The sequence below is a fragment of the Colletotrichum acutatum genome (assembly GCF_030867785.1).
Source record: "Colletotrichum acutatum strain CBS 112980 chromosome Unknown BDZ83scaffold_99, whole genome shotgun sequence".
Classification (NCBI taxonomy): domain Eukaryota; kingdom Fungi; phylum Ascomycota; class Sordariomycetes; order Glomerellales; family Glomerellaceae; genus Colletotrichum; species Colletotrichum acutatum.
Window position 1 is genome coordinate 1 of NW_026849093.1, and position 20,127 is coordinate 20,127.

The 20,127-nt window shown below is 55.1% G+C and overlaps 4 protein-coding genes across 4 annotated transcripts; 2 read left to right on the plus strand and 2 right to left on the minus strand.

The window, feature by feature from the left end:
* Positions 1 to 34: 34 nt before the first annotated feature.
* On the plus strand, positions 35 to 1,973 carry BDZ83DRAFT_722250 (HCO3 transporter family-domain-containing protein; the record flags this gene model as incomplete). Its single annotated transcript, XM_060512456.1, has 4 exons — positions 35 to 51; positions 182 to 418; positions 498 to 985; positions 1,048 to 1,973. 4 exons carry the CDS (start codon positions 35 to 37, stop codon positions 1,971 to 1,973), a joined length of 1,668 nt encoding a protein of 555 aa, XP_060361291.1.
* Positions 1,974 to 7,034: 5,061 nt separating this feature from the next.
* Positions 7,035 to 9,700, minus strand: BDZ83DRAFT_466990 (uncharacterized protein). Its single transcript, XM_060503263.1, has 4 exons — positions 8,806 to 9,700; positions 8,614 to 8,751; positions 7,851 to 8,548; positions 7,035 to 7,794 (listed from the first exon to the last, which is right to left on the minus strand). The coding sequence occupies exons 1-4, from the start codon at positions 9,489 to 9,491 to the stop codon at positions 7,184 to 7,186; spliced, it is 2,133 nt and encodes a 710-aa protein (XP_060361292.1). The 5' UTR covers positions 9,492 to 9,700; the 3' UTR covers positions 7,035 to 7,183.
* A 2,446-nt stretch (positions 9,701 to 12,146) lies between these two features.
* BDZ83DRAFT_467003 (uncharacterized protein) lies at positions 12,147 to 12,734 on the minus strand. Its single transcript, XM_060503264.1, has one exon. It carries the CDS (start codon positions 12,601 to 12,603, stop codon positions 12,244 to 12,246), a length of 360 nt encoding a protein of 119 aa, XP_060361293.1. The 5' UTR covers positions 12,604 to 12,734; the 3' UTR covers positions 12,147 to 12,243.
* Positions 12,735 to 16,960: 4,226 nt separating this feature from the next.
* BDZ83DRAFT_467036 (uncharacterized protein) lies at positions 16,961 to 17,931 on the plus strand. The gene has a single exon (XM_060503265.1). The coding sequence runs from the start codon at positions 17,228 to 17,230 to the stop codon at positions 17,744 to 17,746; it is 519 nt and encodes a 172-aa protein (XP_060361294.1). The 5' UTR covers positions 16,961 to 17,227; the 3' UTR covers positions 17,747 to 17,931.
* Positions 17,932 to 20,127: the final 2,196 nt, after the last annotated feature.

Here is a 20,127-nt window from a genome sequence, read left to right on the forward strand (position 1 = left end):
CTGTGGTTCTGATCCTTCTGTCCTCTTGGCAAGCATGATGTTTCGCCAGCCGTATGCCAGGATGGAGACACGACTTATGTGTACAATCCATCTTGCCATGTTGTTTCACATGTTTATCGCTCTCACTGCCCTAATCGCTCTCAATTCTAGGCTTGTTGGCTCTCGGCTTACCTTTTTGCAGCATCTTGCCCGCTTTGGCATTCTCCCTCGACATGTTTACGAGCACGGGATCGACATACGGAGTCAACGAGGTCCTCCTAGCTTCCGTTCTCGGGGCTGTGGTCTTCTCTCTACTGGCCTGCCAGCCTCTGGTCATTGTCGGCGTCACAGGCCCCATCACCGTCTTCAACTACACCGTGTACGATATCATGGAGCCAACCGGCACAAACTACCTAGCATTCATGTGCTGGATCGGCTTGTGAGTCTCGCCCAACCCCCTTTCCCCCCTCCCTTCCACCTCACCTTATCATGTACTGACGAACATTCAACGGGGGCAGGTGGTCTCTCGTCTTCCACTGGATTCTCGCCGTCACAAACTCGTGCAACTGGCTTCGCTACGTCACGCGCTTTCCCTGCGACATCTTCGGTTTCTACGTGGCCTTCATCTACCTCCAAAAGGGCATCCAGGTCCTCCAGAGGCTGGGCGACGCCGAGCCCTTTTACCTCTCCATCGTCGCCGCCCTGCTCGTCTTCATGGTCGCCTACGTCTGCGCCGGCGTCGGCGGCAGCAGCCTGTTCCACCACCACGTGCGCGTCTTCCTCAAAGACTACGGCACCCCGCTCACCCTCATCTTCTTTACTGGGTTTGTGCACATTGGCAGGATGGAGCCCGTCGATTTGGAGGTGCTGCCTACTGGTATTGCTTTCATGCCCACGGCGGATAGGAGTTGGCTTGTGGACTTTTGGAACATCCCTGTTGGGGATGTTTTCCTGGCTATTCCCTTTGCTATCCTCTTGACCATTCTGTTTTGGTTCGACCATAATGGTGAGGACTACAAACTCGACCCATCCAATCGAGGGCTTCTTTAAACTAATATGAGCTTGCAGTATCTTCTCTCATCGCACAAGGAACCGAGTTTCCGCTCAAGAAGCCGGCTGGGTTCCACTGGGACCTCTTCTTGCTCGGCCTCACCACGGGCGTAGCGGGCATCCTCGGCCTGCCGTTCCCCAACGGCCTCATCCCGCAAGCCCCGTTCCACACCGACTCCCTAACAGTCAGCAAATCAGAACCCGAGACGGACGAAAAGGGCGAGTTCAAGGGCAGCTACGTGACAAAGGCATCGCACGTGGTAGAACAGCGCGTCTCCAACCTAGCCCAGGGCCTCCTGACTCTGGGCACGATGACGGGTCCCCTGCTGGTCGTCCTCCACCTCATCCCGCACGGCGTCCTGGCAGGGCTCTTCTTCGTCATGGGCGTACAGGCCCTCGAAGGGAACGGCATCACCCTCAAGATCCTCTTCCTCCTGCGCGACAAGAACCTGACGCCGCCAGGTCACCCCCTGAAGCAGATCCACCGGCGCCGCGCCATCTGGGAGTTTGTGGCCATCGAGCTCGTCGGGTTCGGCGCCACGTTCGCCATCACGCAGACCGTCGCCGCCGTGGGCTTCCCCGTTTTCATTATGCTGCTTATTCCAATCCGCGCATGGCTTCTGCCGCGTTGGTTCTCGCCCGAGGAGCTGGGCGCGCTCGACGAGGCGACGGCGTCGCCTTTTACTATGGAGGGTATTGGTGGAGTTCCTGGGGGCGGGGACTCGGGTGATGATTCGGACGGGACGCGGGTGTCTGATTATGATAATGATGGGGAGGAGGGTCGTGGTAGTAGGCAGGCATCGGGGAACGGCGATGGCATCTTTGCGTCGGCGGAGGAACCGGGGAGAAGTCGGGAAGACGTGGCGGAGATGGGACAGTCTCGGAGTGTGCAGAGCGCGGGAAAGACGACGAGGAGAGGAGGGCACGCTGCGACGGCTGATTGAATGTCAGCGACGATGTGATTCAAGATCGAAGAGTAGTAGAGAAAGATCATAATGCTTGATTAGTTAATACCCAAAAACACTTGCTCGCTGTTAGTATATCGACGGCAGAAAGGGGGATTTCGAAGGTGGTCTGGATCGTGCAGACGGCTCTTCCACCTACTTACAACCAACAGAGGCTACGCCCACCAACTTCCTCTTTCCACATACATGCGCTGTTCAATACAGATTATTGGACATCGTACCGGCCGAAAGGCTGCCCTGCTGAAGTATATACCAATACCTTACAATGTGTGTTTAGTTGGCGTTGATTAGTGTATAGACGGACCCTGCTTCATGTCCAGTTCTACTCAACTCTAGGGACAGTGAGTATCCCGGCAACGTGTCAACGAAGGAAGAATACAGGGTCTTCTCACACAGATACAACGGTAGACTCTAACCAAGGTAATAATTGGACAGCCTTTGCACGTCAGTAATGGGATTGACACATTGATTCTGGGTAGTAGGAGCGGTCAGCGTCCGCTCGGCCCAGCACGCCCCGCAAGCCCGTTTAGGCAGTCGGGGTCTCTGTGATTGGCTTCCAGTTTCCCTGATGCGAAAGCCGATGTTGTTTGGGCATGTCCTCGCTTCGCAAGTCAGTATGGGTTCTGCTGAGGGAGGGAGGAACCTGCGGACAGGTGTGCCTTTAAGGATCATTGGCTTGTTGGGAATCTTGACTGTAGTCTGTTTGGTCGACGAGAAGAAGGCGCTGCCGTGTCATTGACAGGAACGGAGACGGGACGTTGGAATTAAGGATGCGGCGGTGGTCAGTGCGCCTCACACCACACCTCTCCTCTACAACCCCACGATCCCGCACTCTTCATCCTCTTTACTTTCTCTCCCACATCATCTCTTTCGCCTGGCGTCGGGTTCAACGCTGGGAGGCAACCGATTCAGCCGTCGCCTGTCAGCCACAGTCCACGTTTGGTGGTTCGGGCAACCCTGAGCCGCTCGCTCGATTACACCTCTCATGTTGACTCCCTCATCGAATTAAGCATTGAAGCCTGCATGGCTCGCTCGGTGTCTACTAGGCCTAATGTTACGTTACTATACCGTCTCGGCCGAGGTCAATGCGGTGAAAAGCTCACACCTCGGAGAGAAACCATCAACGTTCGAGGGTTTCTTTCTAGCGGCAAACGGGAAACCAGACTCGTGCCATGGCCGGCAGCTCACTGACCTCTCCCCGCCATCGAGAGCTTGCAATATCGAGTACCTTCCGCCATTGGCTCGCCTTGGACTCGAGGCCTTCGACGGCATGAACCCGGGGGGTCACACTGACCCTCCCCTTAAGTTCTCTCGGCAACGTCCTCCGCGATAGGCCGTCTCCTGCAGGGCAGCCTGGTAAGGTATGAGGAATTTCCGTCCCCCAACCATGAGACCCAATCATCACATCTCTTCAGGGTCAACAAGAGGGTTCGGTACCGAATACGCAGTCACCTTGCTTCACTCCGAGCTTGAACCCCGCATCGTATCGAACAATGAGGTGCCTCAGAGCAGCGAGAGCCATGGTGTGGTTGGGCACACGCGGAGCCCTATGTCCTCCACCTATCATGCTGTGGCGGCCGGTTCTCTATTGTCGGCCGTCGGCCGTCTGCCTCCGGATACACGCATCGAGTCAAGCGTCCACTCGCGATTGAACGAAGGCCAGCTGTCGCCCGATCTGACGCCTCGGGAACTAATCGCCTTGGCCCAGCCTGGATGAAGACACGCCCCCCCTCCCCGCCTCAACTACATTGAAGCTGTCGGCCTGGACAATCGCGGCCTCTTGCATATCCTGCGCATCTCTACCTCCGTATTACTTCGGCAAAGGTTGACTTTCACTTGGCCCCATGTAGCCGATTATACCCACACGTCAGTTAGCATCTACTGCAGTCCCTCCGTCGATCTGACAACCATCGCCACGTACAGCCCGCCAGTTCTCCCCACAAGTATGGAAATCCGGGGGTCACAACATACCGTACCATCCAGGCATCGTTCCCATGGGGTAGCACAAGGTTAATACTCTATCCCTCGGGTAGCTAGAGCTTAACTTTGATACCACGTTCCAGTAATTTATCCAGCTCTTGGGGGTTTGGGGCATTGGCCGGCCGCCTGCCTGCCGTCCAAGTGGACTATGTCTGTGTCATCTGTCACCGGTAGGAGTTGAAATCCCACACCGGGCGATTCTGTGGAAGGCTTGAAGCAATTGCTACGTACAGAGTGCGGAACCAGGTATAACATTGCGAGTCAACAGCCGAGACAACAGATCCGGGCAACGCCTTCCTTTTTTGTTTCATGCTTTCTTTTTCTCCTTTTTGCCCTCACAAATCCTGCTTTGGTCCCGGATCATGTATCCCTGCTGTCAAATGAGCTACGATAGCAAGTAGCTGCCGCAGAATGTCTCTCTTTCCTTGCAGCCTCCATCATACGGGTAGAGTACTAGAAGCCTGATGTTAAAGACATTCTTGAAGTGGCCTGCCGCCTGCTGCCCAACGTCGAAACCACATGTCGCTCTTGTACTCCACAGAGGTTTCGCCTCAGCACGCAAGTGATACAAGGCCAGTGGGACAAGACAAGAACAGCACAGGGCAGAGTAGTTCACATATTCATCGCCCATAACCACGCGATTCAAGAATGTCGCATGTGTATCGTGGCAGATCCGATGCTTACGGTACGATTCAGAGGGCCGCGGATCTTTGCCATACCGCAGCGCGGCTTGGGGTAGTACCTGGAGAGAGACAATAGCTGCTGCTACTTTGTGTCCTTAGCCGTAAAAGTATCCGCCACAGTGACACCCGGTCTACTGAGAAGAGGTGACTATGGTCTGATGGCTGGACCCTTGGATCACAGACAGCCACGGCAGAGGTTAGCAAGGGGGAAGCGTACACATCAACAGGGTGACCAGTAACCAAAACAAAACAGGACGGAGTGTGCAAGTAGCGTATACTTCTCTGCCGTGCCTTGTCGGTACGTCTCTCGGTTTTGAGACAGAGAAAAGACGAATGACACCGGCATCGTCCCTCGCCACTGATACTCCCGCCATTCCGGGCGGAAGGCATGGCTTCGCGGGAAGGGTGAAAAGGAGGGGGGGTGTGACCGCCCAGAAAAGACCACGCGCGTTTGGCTTCAGTCCCTTGGAGCTTAAGCTTAATCGAGCCGACTCCGACGAAGCCGATCTCGACCGCTTGAGTAGTGAATCTAGGAGGGTGTGTGGGGGATAATAAAGGGCGAGAAAGACTCGGTCAGAGTGCCTAAAGACAGGCGACCTTGGCGAGAAAGCTTGCTGGCATTGGGTCCATGGCACAGCTTCAATCATCGTCTTTGGCCTGTTCCGTTAGAAGGGAGCTTGAGCATATTGCGTAGCATTACCCACTACCTCCCGGTCTTACGAGGTTGTATCCTCGATCTTGAGTGTCTCATCGCTCTGTTCAAAGGACCCCAAGTAGCCTTGGATGGCCTCCGTCTGGTCGGGTTAAGTTCGTAGGTAAGGTAAGCTGCAGTAGGCCCGGCGCGGGGCAAGATGGGGGGGGGGGGGCGGCTCGGGCTTGGGAATCCTACAACTACCAAAAAAGTATGCTCACTACCTACCGTCTTGGTATGTACACTACCTGAGTAGTGCCAGGAAGAACAAGTTTGGAAACAAAACAAGAGGCAAAGAAAAGAGTAGCATTGTGGGGGAGAACCGGCGAGCTCCTCCGTCTTGCCAAATCCCGTGATCCCCCCGCCCCCCTTGCCCGGACCAGCACCGCCGAGAATGGAGCCGGCGAAGGAAGCGGACGCGCGGGCGGGGACCAACCAGGTTGCAGCATTTGGACGCTTTCGGCCGGATCGCAACTAGTTTCCGGTGATGAGGAACCGGGGGGGGGGGCAGATTGGTGGAGGGAACCACTCGTGACCAGCAACAACGCAAACTACACTGCACTTTGGCGTTAAGCAGGTCGAGGAATCATTCGGTATGGAGGTCTACTTCCTTGATTCACAGAGTCAGATCACTTGATGACCACCCGGCATACCGTTTATCTCGAGAGCTACTCCTCAGTCCTCGCTGCTAAGTCGTGTTTTGGGAAGGGCGTTTGGGTGAGGACGTGGTAAGGTAGCTAAGCTTATGACCGACCTCGGTTCAGTATCCAAGGGCGTGATGAGGCGAGACGAAACGAGACGTACAGGGTTACATGAGGCAAAGCCCACGGTAACCCATCACAAACATGAACCTTAGAAGGAAATCCTCGGTAAGGGTGAGATGGTAGGGAGTGGATGACCTTCTCTCTGTCGTTAACCGAAGGTACAGCTGTAGCCCCATCACTTCTTTCTTCCGTCTCGGGATATTTTCTTTTTTCCTTCCCCTCCTCTTCTTGAAACCACCCTCTCTCCCCCCACCTATCCAGTTTCTCAAGGTAGTCCAGCCCCTGTAAGATCTTCAATCCTGATGCAAGGTTGTGATGGCGGCCCAGTTCACTCTGATGGGCCACAACTTGGGCTAGCTTGTTCTCATCCACTGGTTCAGTACACAAGTTGGAGGCACGTCATGTCTTGGACAGAATAAAAGTGGTATTTGTATATACTAAAAACTTTCCCTGATCTGAAAAAAGTAACACTCAAGAAAAACGGAAACCGAAAAAAATCACATTGAGATACGTTTTGACGTTTGGAGAGGGGGTATTTTGATAGAGCACAAATTTCGACAACAGAAAAACCCTGACACTCAGCCCTGGGAAGCACTCAAGAGGGAAGGGACAGAGAGAGAGAGAGAGAGAGGAGTTGCAGTAAAAGACAGAAAGGTCCCTTTTGTATGTCATTTGGGGATATATGGAGTTGTCAAAAAAGTAATATGTGCATAGAGCAGAAGAGAAAAAAACAACGACCAAAAGACAGAAAATTGTGAGCTTTCGTCTCATCATACAAGAAACCCAAGAAGTGAAAACTCAACCAAAACAAGGCCAAACCAAAATCAACAAACGCAGGAGAGTCATGTCGTTGGAGCGGCGCGCTCGCACACCCCTTATTCTAAGAACAGTAAATATCAGATTTTCCGACCCAAAAAAGCCAAAGCAAATGTTTCCGAATGTCCCCTTGTCTCTCTTCCTCCCTTCCTTTGCCTTGGGGTATCTTTGGGGGTGTGGCCAACTTTCCAAGTATGGTCCATATGAGGTTTGTGTTTTTTTTTTTTTTACGTTCTTTGTTTCTTTCTTTTCTCTTTATGCAGTGCTTCCGTATGCCTGCGGTCCGGGTGCGGGTCCAGGGCCGGCCGGCGATCCGCTAGAGAAGCTTCTCTTCCTCTTCAGCGCGCCGAATTCGTGTCCGTACTCGTCTCCTCCGCGCTGTTGTTCTTGGTGATGTTGCTGCTGCTGCTGTTGCTGTGCGTACTCGCCATTGTGGGCACCGTGAGGGGCGTGCTGAGGCGGCATCGGGCCGCCGCCGCCAAAGGTATCGCGCATGGGCGTCCTCGAGCTGGAGGTGTTCATGCTGGCGTGGAAGGCCTGCGAGAAGTCGTTGGGCGCCGCGATGGGCGCGCTCATCTGCGGCATCGAGTAGTCCTGGACGCCGCCGGGTCGGGCGCCGGGCGTGCGGGGCAGGGAGAAGTCGACGGGCGCGGTGAGGGGGGCCGAGGGCAGGCTGGAGGTGTAGGCGAACTGGGCCGAGGTGGCGCGAGGGGCTGGGGAGTGGCCCGGGGGTGGGACGGAGCTGACGGAGCGGTACTGGTTGCGGAGGTCGAGGCCGAGGGTGCCTGATGAGGCGCGGGCGCGCAGGCGGTTTGGTGGCCCGCCGGGGAAGCTTGAGTAGTTCATGCCAGGAGGTGAGTTGTTGCCTACAATCAGGGTTAGTGACACGAGATTCTATGAGATGATGGTAATAAGAACATACTTGAGTATGAGCTTGACTCGTACGGGAGGCCGCTGCTCGAGGGGCCGCTCATCTGCTCTGGCTGGTAGACCGACTGCTGTCTTCCACTCAGCTGAGGGCTTCCGCCGGCTCCGTGGTGGTAAGAGCTGTAGTCGATGGCGTCGCCCTTCCAGGACATGCTGGAGCGGAGAGGAGAGTTGAGGTCCGACCTTGAGCGGTTCATGGTCTCCCGGAGCTGGAGAGGTTGAAGAGGTCGGCTCGGCTGGCCGCGGTGCATGGACATGGAGTTCTCGAGGGCGCCCTGTCGCGCAAAAGGGTTTGAAGTTCGGGGGCCGGGGCCCATGGGAGACAGGTGGCTGCCGTATCCGTAGCGGTGGTCGCCAGTCGAGTTGGGCGTCATGGGAGAGAGAATGTCTGGGCTGCTCATGGTTCCTGGGGGAGTGAATCCGATGCTTCCAAATCCAGGGCTGAGTCCCGTAGACGACATGTGCTCCTCGCCACCCTCTGCCCTGCGGACGTCGACCATCAAAGGACGAATCATGTGGTCGGCGTATGACTGTGTTCCAAAGTTCATGGGGGATGACATGGGGGTGTTGAGACCGTGGACCGCGCCGTAGGGGGAGTGAAGAGCCTGAACATTGTCAAAGTCGTCGGGAACCGCGCGCATCTTGATCATGCGGTCACGGTCATCGGCTGTGAGACGCTTAATCTTCGCACGGCTGTTTGATGAACATGATTAGTTCCACTGTCTCTTCATGGCTTGTTGGGTTGCGAGCAGACTCACCGGTTCTGGAACCAGACTTGTACTTGGCGAGGGCTCAGGCCGGGGATCTCCCTCGACAGGCGTTCTCTGTGGGCAGCATCAGGGTGAGGCTGCTTGGCGAATTCACTCATGAGGAATCTCGTCTGTTGGTGTGTGAGACTGTCGTCCTGGTCAGTATGCCGCTGATGATACTTAATGCCTGCTTCAACTTACCGGAATCGCTTCATCTTCCTCCGGGCTGCTGTCCGCTCTGCGGCCGTCTGCGGGGTTCCATCGCCATCGTCGAGCATATCATCGTCGTCAAGCACGTCGTCGTCCTCGTCCTTGCTCAAGCTACCCTCGTCATTGTCCATCTGAGATGCAGACGCATCGGCACTGAGCTCTGTTGATGAAGCCGGGTTTGACATCATTGTCTGACCCTGCATATCTGTTGACGCCGTAGGTTCCTGAGATACCGGCTCTGCGGTCTTCTCCAAGGACTGCGATGCCTGTCGCTGTTCCTGCTGTTGTTGCTGCTGCTGTCTGTCCTCAGGCTCGTCTTCCGGAGTGGGTTGCTTCACTTGACGAAGTCCAAGGGGGTCTGCTGTTCCACGGTTGTCCAGACCGGGCTCTTGCTTCGTCTGGATCTCTACTTGTGCAGGGGCGCCGGTTGCTGTGCGAGGTTGCGACGCATCCGAAGTCTCATTGCCAGCTCCGTATGCTTGGGAGAAGACGTTGTTTTCCGGCCCTGGGAGGTAAGAGTACTGCTGCCCTTGCCACTCGGGAGGCGTGGGCAACGGAGCTTCGAACTGGTTCGACATGCGTGGAGGAGTGGTAGGGGCCTTGTGGAGGGGAGTCTCAAATTTGCTGTAGGACCACTGGCTCTGCTCGGTGGTGTCAAACTGCCTGGTAACAAGCATTGGGACAGGTGTGTTGGTTTCGGTTTATGAGGTCGTGGTCTTGTTTCGAGCTGGTACAAGGACGATCTGGGCTTCTCTGGAGAGAATGTCCTAAGATGAGGTTGAATCTAGGACAGATGGGAAAGGAGTGTTTGGAGGGATTGTGTTGGAAGCTATCGATGTTTGTCGAGATCTAGATGAGCTAGAAGGTGTACGACAAAAGCAACCGATAGTGGTAATATAACAGCACTCTATGTTGATGATTCAAGGTAAGGTTGATGTCGGAAGGTCAAGGTGTCTGGCCTTGGAGTTGGGTCCGTCCCGAGATGATTCTTAACAAGTTAATCAAAAGAGAGAGTGTAAGAGTGAGAGTGATGTATAGATATAGAGAGAGGATGATGCGTTGATGCGTCAAGTCGTTTTGGGCAAAGGAAGAGAAGATGTTGAAAAAGGGAAAGAGGACTTGGCTACCCCAGGTCCCACGAGGTAGGATCGATCATATATTGTATAAATTTGAGGGTGTGCCAACTGATAGTATGGCGGGGTCGATCGACTGGGAGGCGTTCCTGGGCCTGGAACTGACAGGCCCCGTTATGTATGGCAAGTCTGAAGGATACCCGTGGTTGTAATAAGGCGGTCTTGTAAGGAAGCCCTTGCTTCTTAGTTTGACAGAGGTGGAATTAATACCGAAGGGTACGGCCATCCACACGGAGAAATGTCGAGGCTGGATCCGGACAGGAGGACTTGGGACTCGAGCCAGGGCCAGCACGGGCAGCCAGCAGCAGCTGGCCACGATGGGGGGGAGAGGAACAACGGCTGGTTCAACGACGAGGGTTCGAGAGTACTCGGTACCTGACTGGTGGTGTCGAGGAGGACGAGGATGACTGGGGTGAAGAGGGTACTCAGGTACCGTAGCAGTGGAGCATGAGATGGTTGAAAAAGGGACCCGATGCATGGTTTAAGGCTCGCCGACTCAAGAGAGAAAAGCCGCAGCAGCAGTATCCGTAGCAGAGAAAGCAGAAGTAGAAGCACAAGCAGCAGCTCATGCCATGGCATCGAGCTTTGCCCGCCCGCCGTCGCCGCCGCCAGGCCCCAGGCCCCCGGCTTGGACGTGGGTGTGTATATTTGGGATGTGGATGTGGATGTAGATTTGTCCATGTGGATATGGACAGATGGGGAGGGAAGGGGACTGCAGGGTAGGGGATGGATCCGTAGGGTAGGGTAGGGGGAGGGGTGGGTAAGGTGGTCTGGGAGAGCAGCAGCAGCAGCAGCACCAGTTCCTGGCATCAACAAGTCAGTCGGGGCACGCGCGAACGTGGGTGGGCAGCTAATACCAGCTGTTGCTCTTGTCGCGGGATGCTGTTGTTGATGCTGCTGCTCTGCTGAGCCACATGCATATGTGCGTGCAAATGTGGTATGGGTGTGGATATTCTCGTCCACCACGTCCAGTCTTCTTCCCAAGCACTACCAAGTTCCCACGGTGGTACCCTCCTACTCCTCCTCTTCCGGTGTCCACCCTGTGTGTTCGAGAAGAAGACCTGGGCTGAGCCTGGAGGATCGCTCAAAGCGAGGTGACAGATGAACCGGACGATGGTAGCAGCTATATCACCACAGCCCATGGCCTTAAGATTTTCGGCTGAATGGCTAATGCCGTGCTGCCATTGAATGTCCTGGAACCCATAACCTACCCAACACCATTCCGTCATTTTCAGCCCAGCACGGCATAGCGCGAGCGAGAGAAAGAGAGAGAGAGAGAGAGAGAGAGTACGGAATATGTCTGTGTGTGTGAGTGAGCGAGATACCTGACCCTTGGCCCGTGTTGGGAAAGGCAAAAGAAGAGAGATATCCCAGATTGAGATGACAGATTTCTTGCAGCGGCGTGCCAGCTGAGCAGAGTTGAGCAGCCCATGGTGAAACGGGGTCACCTTGTCTGCGAAGGCCTGAATAGGCAGGCTGATGTCGACACCTGAATCAGTACAGAACCAGGTGGGCGGTTTTGGAGCAATGGAGAGGAGGGAATGAGACAGGGTTGAACGGGGGCTCTCCCTTTTCCCGCGCCTGTTCCCATTTTCCATTTTTTTTTTTGGCCCTTGGCTTGGAGCGGCCGCAGAGAGATCAAAAAAAGAACCTGAACCTGAACCCGGAGCTGGGTTCATGAAAAAAAGCTCAGGTACCAGACGGGCACAAGCGCGAGGCACAGGCACAGGCACCGAAAGGCGCGGCCGAAGGTTTGACTGCTTGGCCCCAAAAATAATGATACTATGGATCTCGCATCGAGGCGAAGGGGGATCACAAACCACCTCAAGGCTCCCTGTGTACTTACAAGTTACGGATACACACGATATTGCACAGGGACAGATGGTCCTCCTCTTCCGAGGCCCCGACATCATACACACATGCCTCTCTCTCTCTCTCTCTCTCTCTCTCTCTCTCTCGCAAGCCCTTGACACACATTACTGCGTACTTACGCAAGACGGCACACAGAAAGAATCGAAAAGACGGCTCGGGAAAAGTAAGAAAGAAAAAAAAAAAAAGAAATCAAGGAGCGAAAGAGGCATCTCGGCTGGGATATCTGCATGACGCTCATTGGATCCTCTGTGACATTAGCTCTGTGTCGACTCCACGGATGAACGCATGACCGTTGTCGAGAAGCCCGGCCGAGGCCACGGCCAATGGAAAAGATCATCGATCAAGGGGGAGCCGGAGGAGGTGGATGAGCCGATGAGGAGGGTGGGTGTGTGTGCGGTCACTGCTGGAGCTCTCTGGCTTTCTCTCACAGTTCACTTTCTCTCTCTGCTCGCTTTCTGGTCCCCATCCCACTGCGGACACCAAAAAAGGGCCTGAGGAAAGGCTGCTGCGGGGGAGGGCGTCCCAAAGGGAAGCGGGACGGAGTGGAGGGTAGAGCCCCAGGTGTGCGTCTATTGAGTTGGCCGGCCGCGAGGAAAAAGAAGGGTCGGGAAATCTGGTGGGGTGGAGGTGAGAGCGAGCGAGAACAAGGATCGCGGTAGTGTGCTAGTGTAGTTGCAGGGGGCCGGACGAGAGAGAGACTCAGAGAGACAGCGAGCGCTTTCGCGAGATACAGCGCAGTAACGAGCAGACGCCGTATAGGTAGACTCTTGGAAGATTGGCGCATGTCTGTGTGTTGACTGACGGCGGCAACTTAGTTGGTAATTGACCGGCGAGTGGATGGTCCTGTCTCTCGATCTGTCTCTCTTCACGGACACCCTCGATCATCAATATCCTCTTCGACGGGGAGAGCAATGGGTAATGGGTCGAGGACTGGAGCAAGAGGCGGCCAGAGAGGAGAACCGAACAGAGGCAAGGCAGGGTACGGTAACGGGTAACGGGTACGGACACAGAAGCGATGGGCATGGTGATGGGTTGATGGGCGACGGATGACTCCCGACCCCGGCAGACTGCCTTTGGCGAGGCAAGGGGATGGACGGACAATGAGCAGATCCTCCAACAAAGTCGATCTTCCTCGTCTCGGTTCAAGACCTCTTCTTTTCGCCGCCGCCGCCGCCGCCCAGTCTTACATCAACAGCGAACGGTGGAAGATACACCGTGGTAAGGGTACACACAGACACTTTCAACGGAAACAGGCACACGTAGATACGCACACACAAACCTTAACTATCCGCAGCGCACAGCGTCCCTCGAGGCAGAATCAAGGAGGCACATGGAGAGTGAGAGAGCAAAGGGGGAAAAGAGAGACGGGGAACTTGTCCGCTTCCGAGGCGGAATTAGGGGAGAAAACGGCGGCGTGTCAGCCATGTGGGATTTTTCTTTTTTTTGATTTCGGAGGTGAACCAAAGTATTCCCAAATCTGGACCGAATCTGGGGCCGCGCTTGCTGTACAGCCATGTTTTAGAAGAGGGCAGAAACAGTGAACGCGCATGTCCTTTGGTCCTGCACGTTGCGTACAGAGAACACAACGCGCCGCAACGCACGCAAGTTACTCCTTACACTAACCTATCTTCGTGGCTCTTAAGTATGGGATGAGCGGAAAGCCAAACCTCCCCACAGCAGTGAGAAAAAGCATGTTCACAGACTCCAGAGTGCCCTTTCTCTCTCTTTCTCTCTCTCCTTACCAGGGCCTAGGGGAGGAGAGATGCGGTTTCTCGAAGCCCGCAGTCCCTCAATGCCAGTTGCCATGATTCTCCACTCAAGAACATACAGGCGAGAGACTGGGAGCGAGCCCGTCTGCCAGAGGCTGTCACCGGGTACGGATACTTTGGCTGCGGTCCACTTCCAATCTTGTGTACATCGGTCCCTTGACTAAGTCGCCCTGTTGCCGTGTTGCAGGAAACTTAGTGGTCTCGAGCAAGAGCAAAAGTGGATTACAACGTAGCGGTAGCGGCCTTCTAGTGCTCGCGTAGAACAACGAAAACGAGCTTCCAAGTGTTCCAACGAATGCGCCGTCTGTGTGATTAATGTGTCTGACCTGGCGTGATGAGGCGGCGTGATTTAAGCTCACGGTTTGGCGCGGCGCACTACCGCTATCGAAAGATTTAGATGGAAAAGAGAGATAGAGCTAACTAAGCTAACGAGCCAACGGGCAAACGCAAACTGAGGTTGTTACCCAACGCGCCTTGGTGACGTGCTGGAGCCAAAACCCCTCCCCGGAATAATCGAACGAGTTTGGCGGCGGAAAGGAAGGCGGTCAGATTAGTCTACGGCGTGGGTGTAATATGTCAAATGTACGTGACCGAACGGAAAAGCTGGTTAATTAGTTTTCCTGTAGCTTCTCTTCTGACAGCACGGCACTTGGGATATTGAAGTCTCCGGGGAGAGAGGGGGGGTGCCTGACCTGGCGCTGCGGGCCTTGTCCGGCACGTCCGCGAGATTCCAATCTCCACGTGCATTATGATTCGATCGGACCAAGAGAGACAGTGAAGAAGAAAGCAACGAGAGAGAGAAGCTGTGTTTGAAAGTCGGATACTAGGCTAGCTAGCTTAGCTTAGCTTAGCTGGTGATGAAAAGTCCCGGTCATTTCCAATCTATGCCAGGCTGAAGAGGTGCCACGCTCGTCAATGCCGTGGTGGACGTGGGGAGAAGTTACGAACGACGGGCGTCAGGGCCGCTGACATGGGCGACCCGGTCCCCAGGAACAACGGGAAGCTCTTTCTCCAGCTTGTGTATTCGAGCAGGTTTGTCAGGTACTTCATCTTACTATGTTGAGTATGTATTGCAGTGAGGTATATGCCGAGAGTTTTGGAAAGTACTCTTTGGTGTGATTTTGTGAACGTGTGTGTGCGTGTTGTTCCGTCAGGGAATCCCGAGAAGAGGCACCGCATTCGACGAGAGCTGCTGCGTATACTTCGTACCGGGGTTCCAAGCAAGGGTAGCATGAGAAGCGAAAGCTAAGAAAAGAGCGGTAGCGTTGCAGCGAATGATGCGATGCGTCGATATGGTGGTGCCGCACTGGTGCTGGGTAAGGTCAGGTCAGGTTGGAAAGCTGCCCGAACGAGCCGTAGGCTGAAAGGGCTCATTCTTCCTGCGAGCTTTTTTCCCTTTCGTCTTACCTCTTGGTGGTCTTGGAGGAGTAATCTTGGGGGGAGAGAAATGGTGCGCGCGATGCTTCCCGACCATTTCGTGGTGGGGTCACGGTGTAGCCACTCCATCACTCCATCCATCCATCCATGATCCAAAGCTGCCTGCTTGCCTTGCCATGGATGATGGCACTTGTGTCTGTGGTGTGGTGTCTCGGTACCTGAATTCGCTGGGCCCTCCCTCTGCCATCTAGTCTACAATACCGTTCGTGTGAGGCTCTCACACACTTGCCTCGGGAACGATTTCCACATTTCCAACAAGCTACCGAACCTGCCGATCATCTCAAAGAAAAAGTTGAGCCGTGTCTGGTTCTGTCCTGTCTCTATCCGTACACACAGACAGTCAAGAGAGACAAGTTCATGCAAGGACCAATCACTCGTGTGCCGAAAAGTTTTGCAATTACCCTCAGAACAGGAGGAAAGGGATACGGGGTACGGGTAAACAAGAAGCAGTCAACCACTGCAACTCTTCTTTTGGCTCTTCTGCTTTACTACGCTTCGGGTGACAATGACGGCATATGCGTGGTTCATCTATCCATACCCCCTAAACCAAACATCACTCATTCCCTCTTACTCTCTCCCCGCAATGTTCAGAAATGAGACGCCGTCGAGTTATGCTCTTTCTCTTCAAGTTTGCGTACCGTGCCCATCCACTTCCCCCTTGCATCGTGAGCGGGGAGAGAGAGAAGTGAGAACGGAGAGAACTGAGCTCGGAACACACACACCCAAACACAAGGAGGCTGACCGACCGAGCCTAGAACGATAGGATATGGTAATGAGCAGTGAAGATCTCTCAGTTCTCCAGGAACCAACGAACCAGAAACGTTCCTTCATCGGAGGGAAATCCATCACACACACCCCTATACACACGCACGCATACATACACACATAAATACATACATGCCTACATACAAGTCATACGCACATTACATAGGCGCCGTCGCCGTCGGGGTTTTTACTCACTTCTCGCCAGCAGCAACAATCGTCCACTTGACCTTCAATAGGGGGGCGTGGAACTAACACACAACACTTCATGATCCTCCTTCCGCTGGATGCACTGCACTGCACTCCTCATGCGCTGAAGCTGCGTTGCCTTGCGTGCAGCACACACCGCAGACAAGACAACAACTACCTGCTGCTGCGACTACTGCTGCTAAATGTCCGTGCTCAGATTTGGCCGTAGAAGGCTTCCATCTGGCATCCTCCGGCCAGGGGGAGGGTGGAGGGGAAGGGCATACGAACCGTGGTTTCATCCTATGCCGGGGTACGCTTGCGGACCGGGGTAAGTCGTTGGTCGTTCACATCAGCATTGGGCTGGGCTGGCTGGCTGGGTGCGGGAAGAGACTCGAAGAGCAGACAAATCGACGCACGTCACCAAAAAAAAAAAAAAAAAAGGGATCTTCCTCGTCATCCGGACAGGGGGCGGCGGCGGCGGCGGCGACGACGACGGACGGGTGATCGTAGGCCCCTCATCAAGCCAGGCCTGCCAGAGTGCCAGAGCAGCCAGCCAGCCATCATCTTCTTTCGTTCCCCCCGCGGAGTGATGCGAGTGAGCGAAGCAGGGTGTGGGGGGAGCGATGTGCCTTACATGCTGGTGATGGGGATGGGGAATTAGGGGATCCCACTTTCGCATCATCGCATCCGCTTCGTCTCGTTCCTCCGCGGCTGCCATGCGTGACGACTATGATGCAGGAATCGGTGCGTGCTGGTGATGAGTAAAAGACACAGAGAGAGACATCACGAGACAAGGCGAGACTATACTCGGTGCGGAAAGCGAGAGGGACTAGCTACAACCTACACACTAGCGTACCGTTTGATGCCTCTCACGTCACCAAAGTCTACAATCGTTATACGGAAAAATGCCTAGCCCATCTATCCCGTACCATACGTGTAGAATATCTGTAAGGATGGACCCCCAAAGTCAAAATGACAAGATCCGGACTCGGCGGCGCGGCGTTGTCGGTGGTGTCGGGGGCCTGGTTATGCCAAACTCTCTGCCGCTCGGGGATGTCCTCGGTCGCAGGATCTTCAGACCGAGGGAGGCCTGCTGCCATCTGGAATTCAGACATTTGAAAATTAAAATGGTGAGATGAACGAACAACAAGAATGGTCTTGCTTCATAAGAGTTACCACCCGTCCGAAGTGACATCCAGCATGACCAATTGACCAGCTTCTCACACCAGGAACCAAGTGAGAAAGCGAAAAATGGGGCACAGTGGCCACAGACGTAACACCAAAAAAAAACATGTCGGTTGTCACTCTGTTGCTTTTTTGTCGGTGTGTTTTCTTCTTGGAAATCTCATGATGGCCCGGTCCTTTCACTTCCCTTCTCTCGAGTCTCTGACTCTCGGACGCGTCGCCTCGTCTCGCCTCACCTTGCCCTTGCCTTGGCTAAGGCTTGCCCCGGGCCCCGGGGGCCTTTGCTCTCGTCATCGGGACAGCAAACCGACAGCAACCCAACCCATGGGGCCAAGCGCAAGAGAGCGATGCTGCGTGTGGGCTGGGCCAACCCACGGGTGTGTGGATCGTGTCGTGCGGTCGCCGGGTCCTGTCCAATTTCGTCGCGCAGAAGAGTGGGAATCCATCTCCGCGACGGCCGTCCGTGTGCGGCGTGCCCTGCCATACAGGAACGCCACCCGTGGACTTCTTTCCGGCACTGCTGCACGCATTGCAGGAGAAGAGACGACAAGTCCATTTGACAGGAGCAATCGTGGTGGACTTTGATGTGCATGTCGTTTCCCAAACTTTGCTCAAAATGTTGTTCCGACCAGGTTGGGGACTGGTGCCATGCCTGTGTTGATCCCAAAGAACAGCTCCAAGATGAGAGGAACGGGTGATGGGCGTCAGGTATCAGGCTCATCAAGGTCCATCAGGCCCATCCATGAGACACGGGAGCGTTCGCGGACGCTACATCCGTCAATGCATGCTACTGCTTGTTGCTTTCCCTGCTTTGCTTGCGAGCCTCGCCCTGCAGGCTGACTGTTTGTTGGTTGGGACGGCTGTCTGTACGTCTGGCCGTAGTAATACAGAGAACCCGATTGAATTACCTACTCTGTCGCATGGGTAGCGTGCAACTTTCCGAGGAAGCCAAGGCATGAGAGACAGAGGCAAGACATACCACCACAACTCCACCACCGACCAGGACAGGGTGACTTGCTTCAAGATCGGGCTGCCGTTGATACTGATCGTAGGCAAATCCGAAGAGGGACTCGCTCGGTACACAACTTGGCAGGTCTGCAAGCCACTCGCCAGCCGTTACAACAGCTGTTCGCGGGCTACCCGAAGTCCCGTTGCTCAAGTCCAAGGTACCTGAGTCGAACCAGAAGACGGCTGGGCGTATTCGGTGTAGCAGGGAGCTGGTGGGAAAGACAGAAGGGCGCCAAATCTACCGGCGCCCCGTCGGGCCATCAACTTGACACAAAGGCCTGTCAGGGAGTACCTGGTTCTGCTTCCCAGAGATCTCTGAATCGCCAGCCAGACGCGCTAGGGAGATCCAAGAGGTTCCGACAGCGCGGCAACCGTGGGGCCATGGTCCAGCGAGCACTTCGTCCAAACTTGCCATTCCACGCCCCCCTGCAGACGCGCGCGCGCGCGAATCTCTTTCGTTACAACTTGCCCATTCGACAGCAACCCCGGCATGCGTGTGGCTCCCAGTACGCTAACTGGCGTACCTGCGTGTTGCCCGTCACCTTCACCCTCCAAGAGTCTTGGCAAATCTCCAATCCACCTTGATCCAGCGAGGCGGGACTTTTGGCGTGTCTCAGTTGCCATGCCTTGGGATTGCAGGCGCATGCTGATTGCAGTCCGCGTCAGTCAGGGACTGTCGATAATCTCGTTCGAGTCTCGAGTCTCGGCTCATCTATCGTTGTCGTTGGACCTGCCAACCCGACCTGTCTGACATACAGTGGATGCAGCCGGTACTCAAAGCCGGCATCAAACTGCAGAAGAATCCTAGGATGCCCAATGCGCTAGCAAGGAGTGACGACGCCTTGGAGTGAGGAGGGAGGAGGGAAAGAAAACAGAAAAGCTAGTGGCTTGAAGTTAGTGTGCGGAGATGCAAGATTGATTCTGATTGCCTCCTCGACAACGGGCAAATTGGAGAACGGCATTTCAGTACAGTTGGTTGGTTCGTACGTACGTCCGTACGAGATGACACTGGCTGAACCAACGCAGCGCAACGCAACTCTTGTCTGACCCGCGATCTGCAAAACAAGGAGTTTGTGCCTGTGTTTGTGTGATCCGTACGCAGGCATGGATACTGCATTTGCATGTCCGGGACAACTTGCTTATTTCCCCTTTGCTTTCCCGGCTTCGATATCCCGCCGCCTCGTCCAAACAAATAAGCAGTGCTGCAGTTAGGAACTTAGGGCGTGTATAAGCCAAAGGGGCCTAAGACGGCAGACCAGACAGCAGCCACACTCCAGGATGCGGCTGCTGCGGCTGCGGCTGTGGCCACTCGAGTCACACCGCAGACGCTGGCCGCCGCCCGACTAACAGCGATTACCCGGTGATAGCCTCGAAGCCGTCGTCGGGTCCGTTTGTACAACGCGAAATGTCTTTCAAGACTCTTGGGAGGATCGTAACCTCAACCTGCATTGCCTGCTTGCACTCACTCTATTCGATGCGTACAAGCAGAAAATAGCATCAGATCCACCGTCACCCGCCCTTCGTGGAGCAATCGTTGGTCTGTGTCAAGTCGACGGAGAGCCGCAGCCACGAGCAGGTAGCCGCTTCGGCGGCGGAAATAGATGCAGTTTCGGAGAGCGGCCATGTGAACACGCCTGTGCCGCCAGAGACAGCACCGGGGGCCGGTGACCAGGGCCGGGCATTGGCGATTCTGAGGCTCTTCAAGCAAAGGCCGAATGTGGTGGGTGCGGATAATTTGGTGTTGTATTGCGTCTAGAACTCGAGACAGGTGCGCACGCGTGCGGCGGCGCTGCTGTCGATGCTCGGTGACAGGCAGCATGGGCGAACAACATGGGCTGAAGAGGACATGGCATGGATCGCGATCCGCGCCGTTAAGGCTAACGCAGGTTTCTCTCCCCAACTCTGCTCGTCGGTGACCGGTCCGCTGAGCCCATTCTCGTCACCCTCGGCACTGTGGA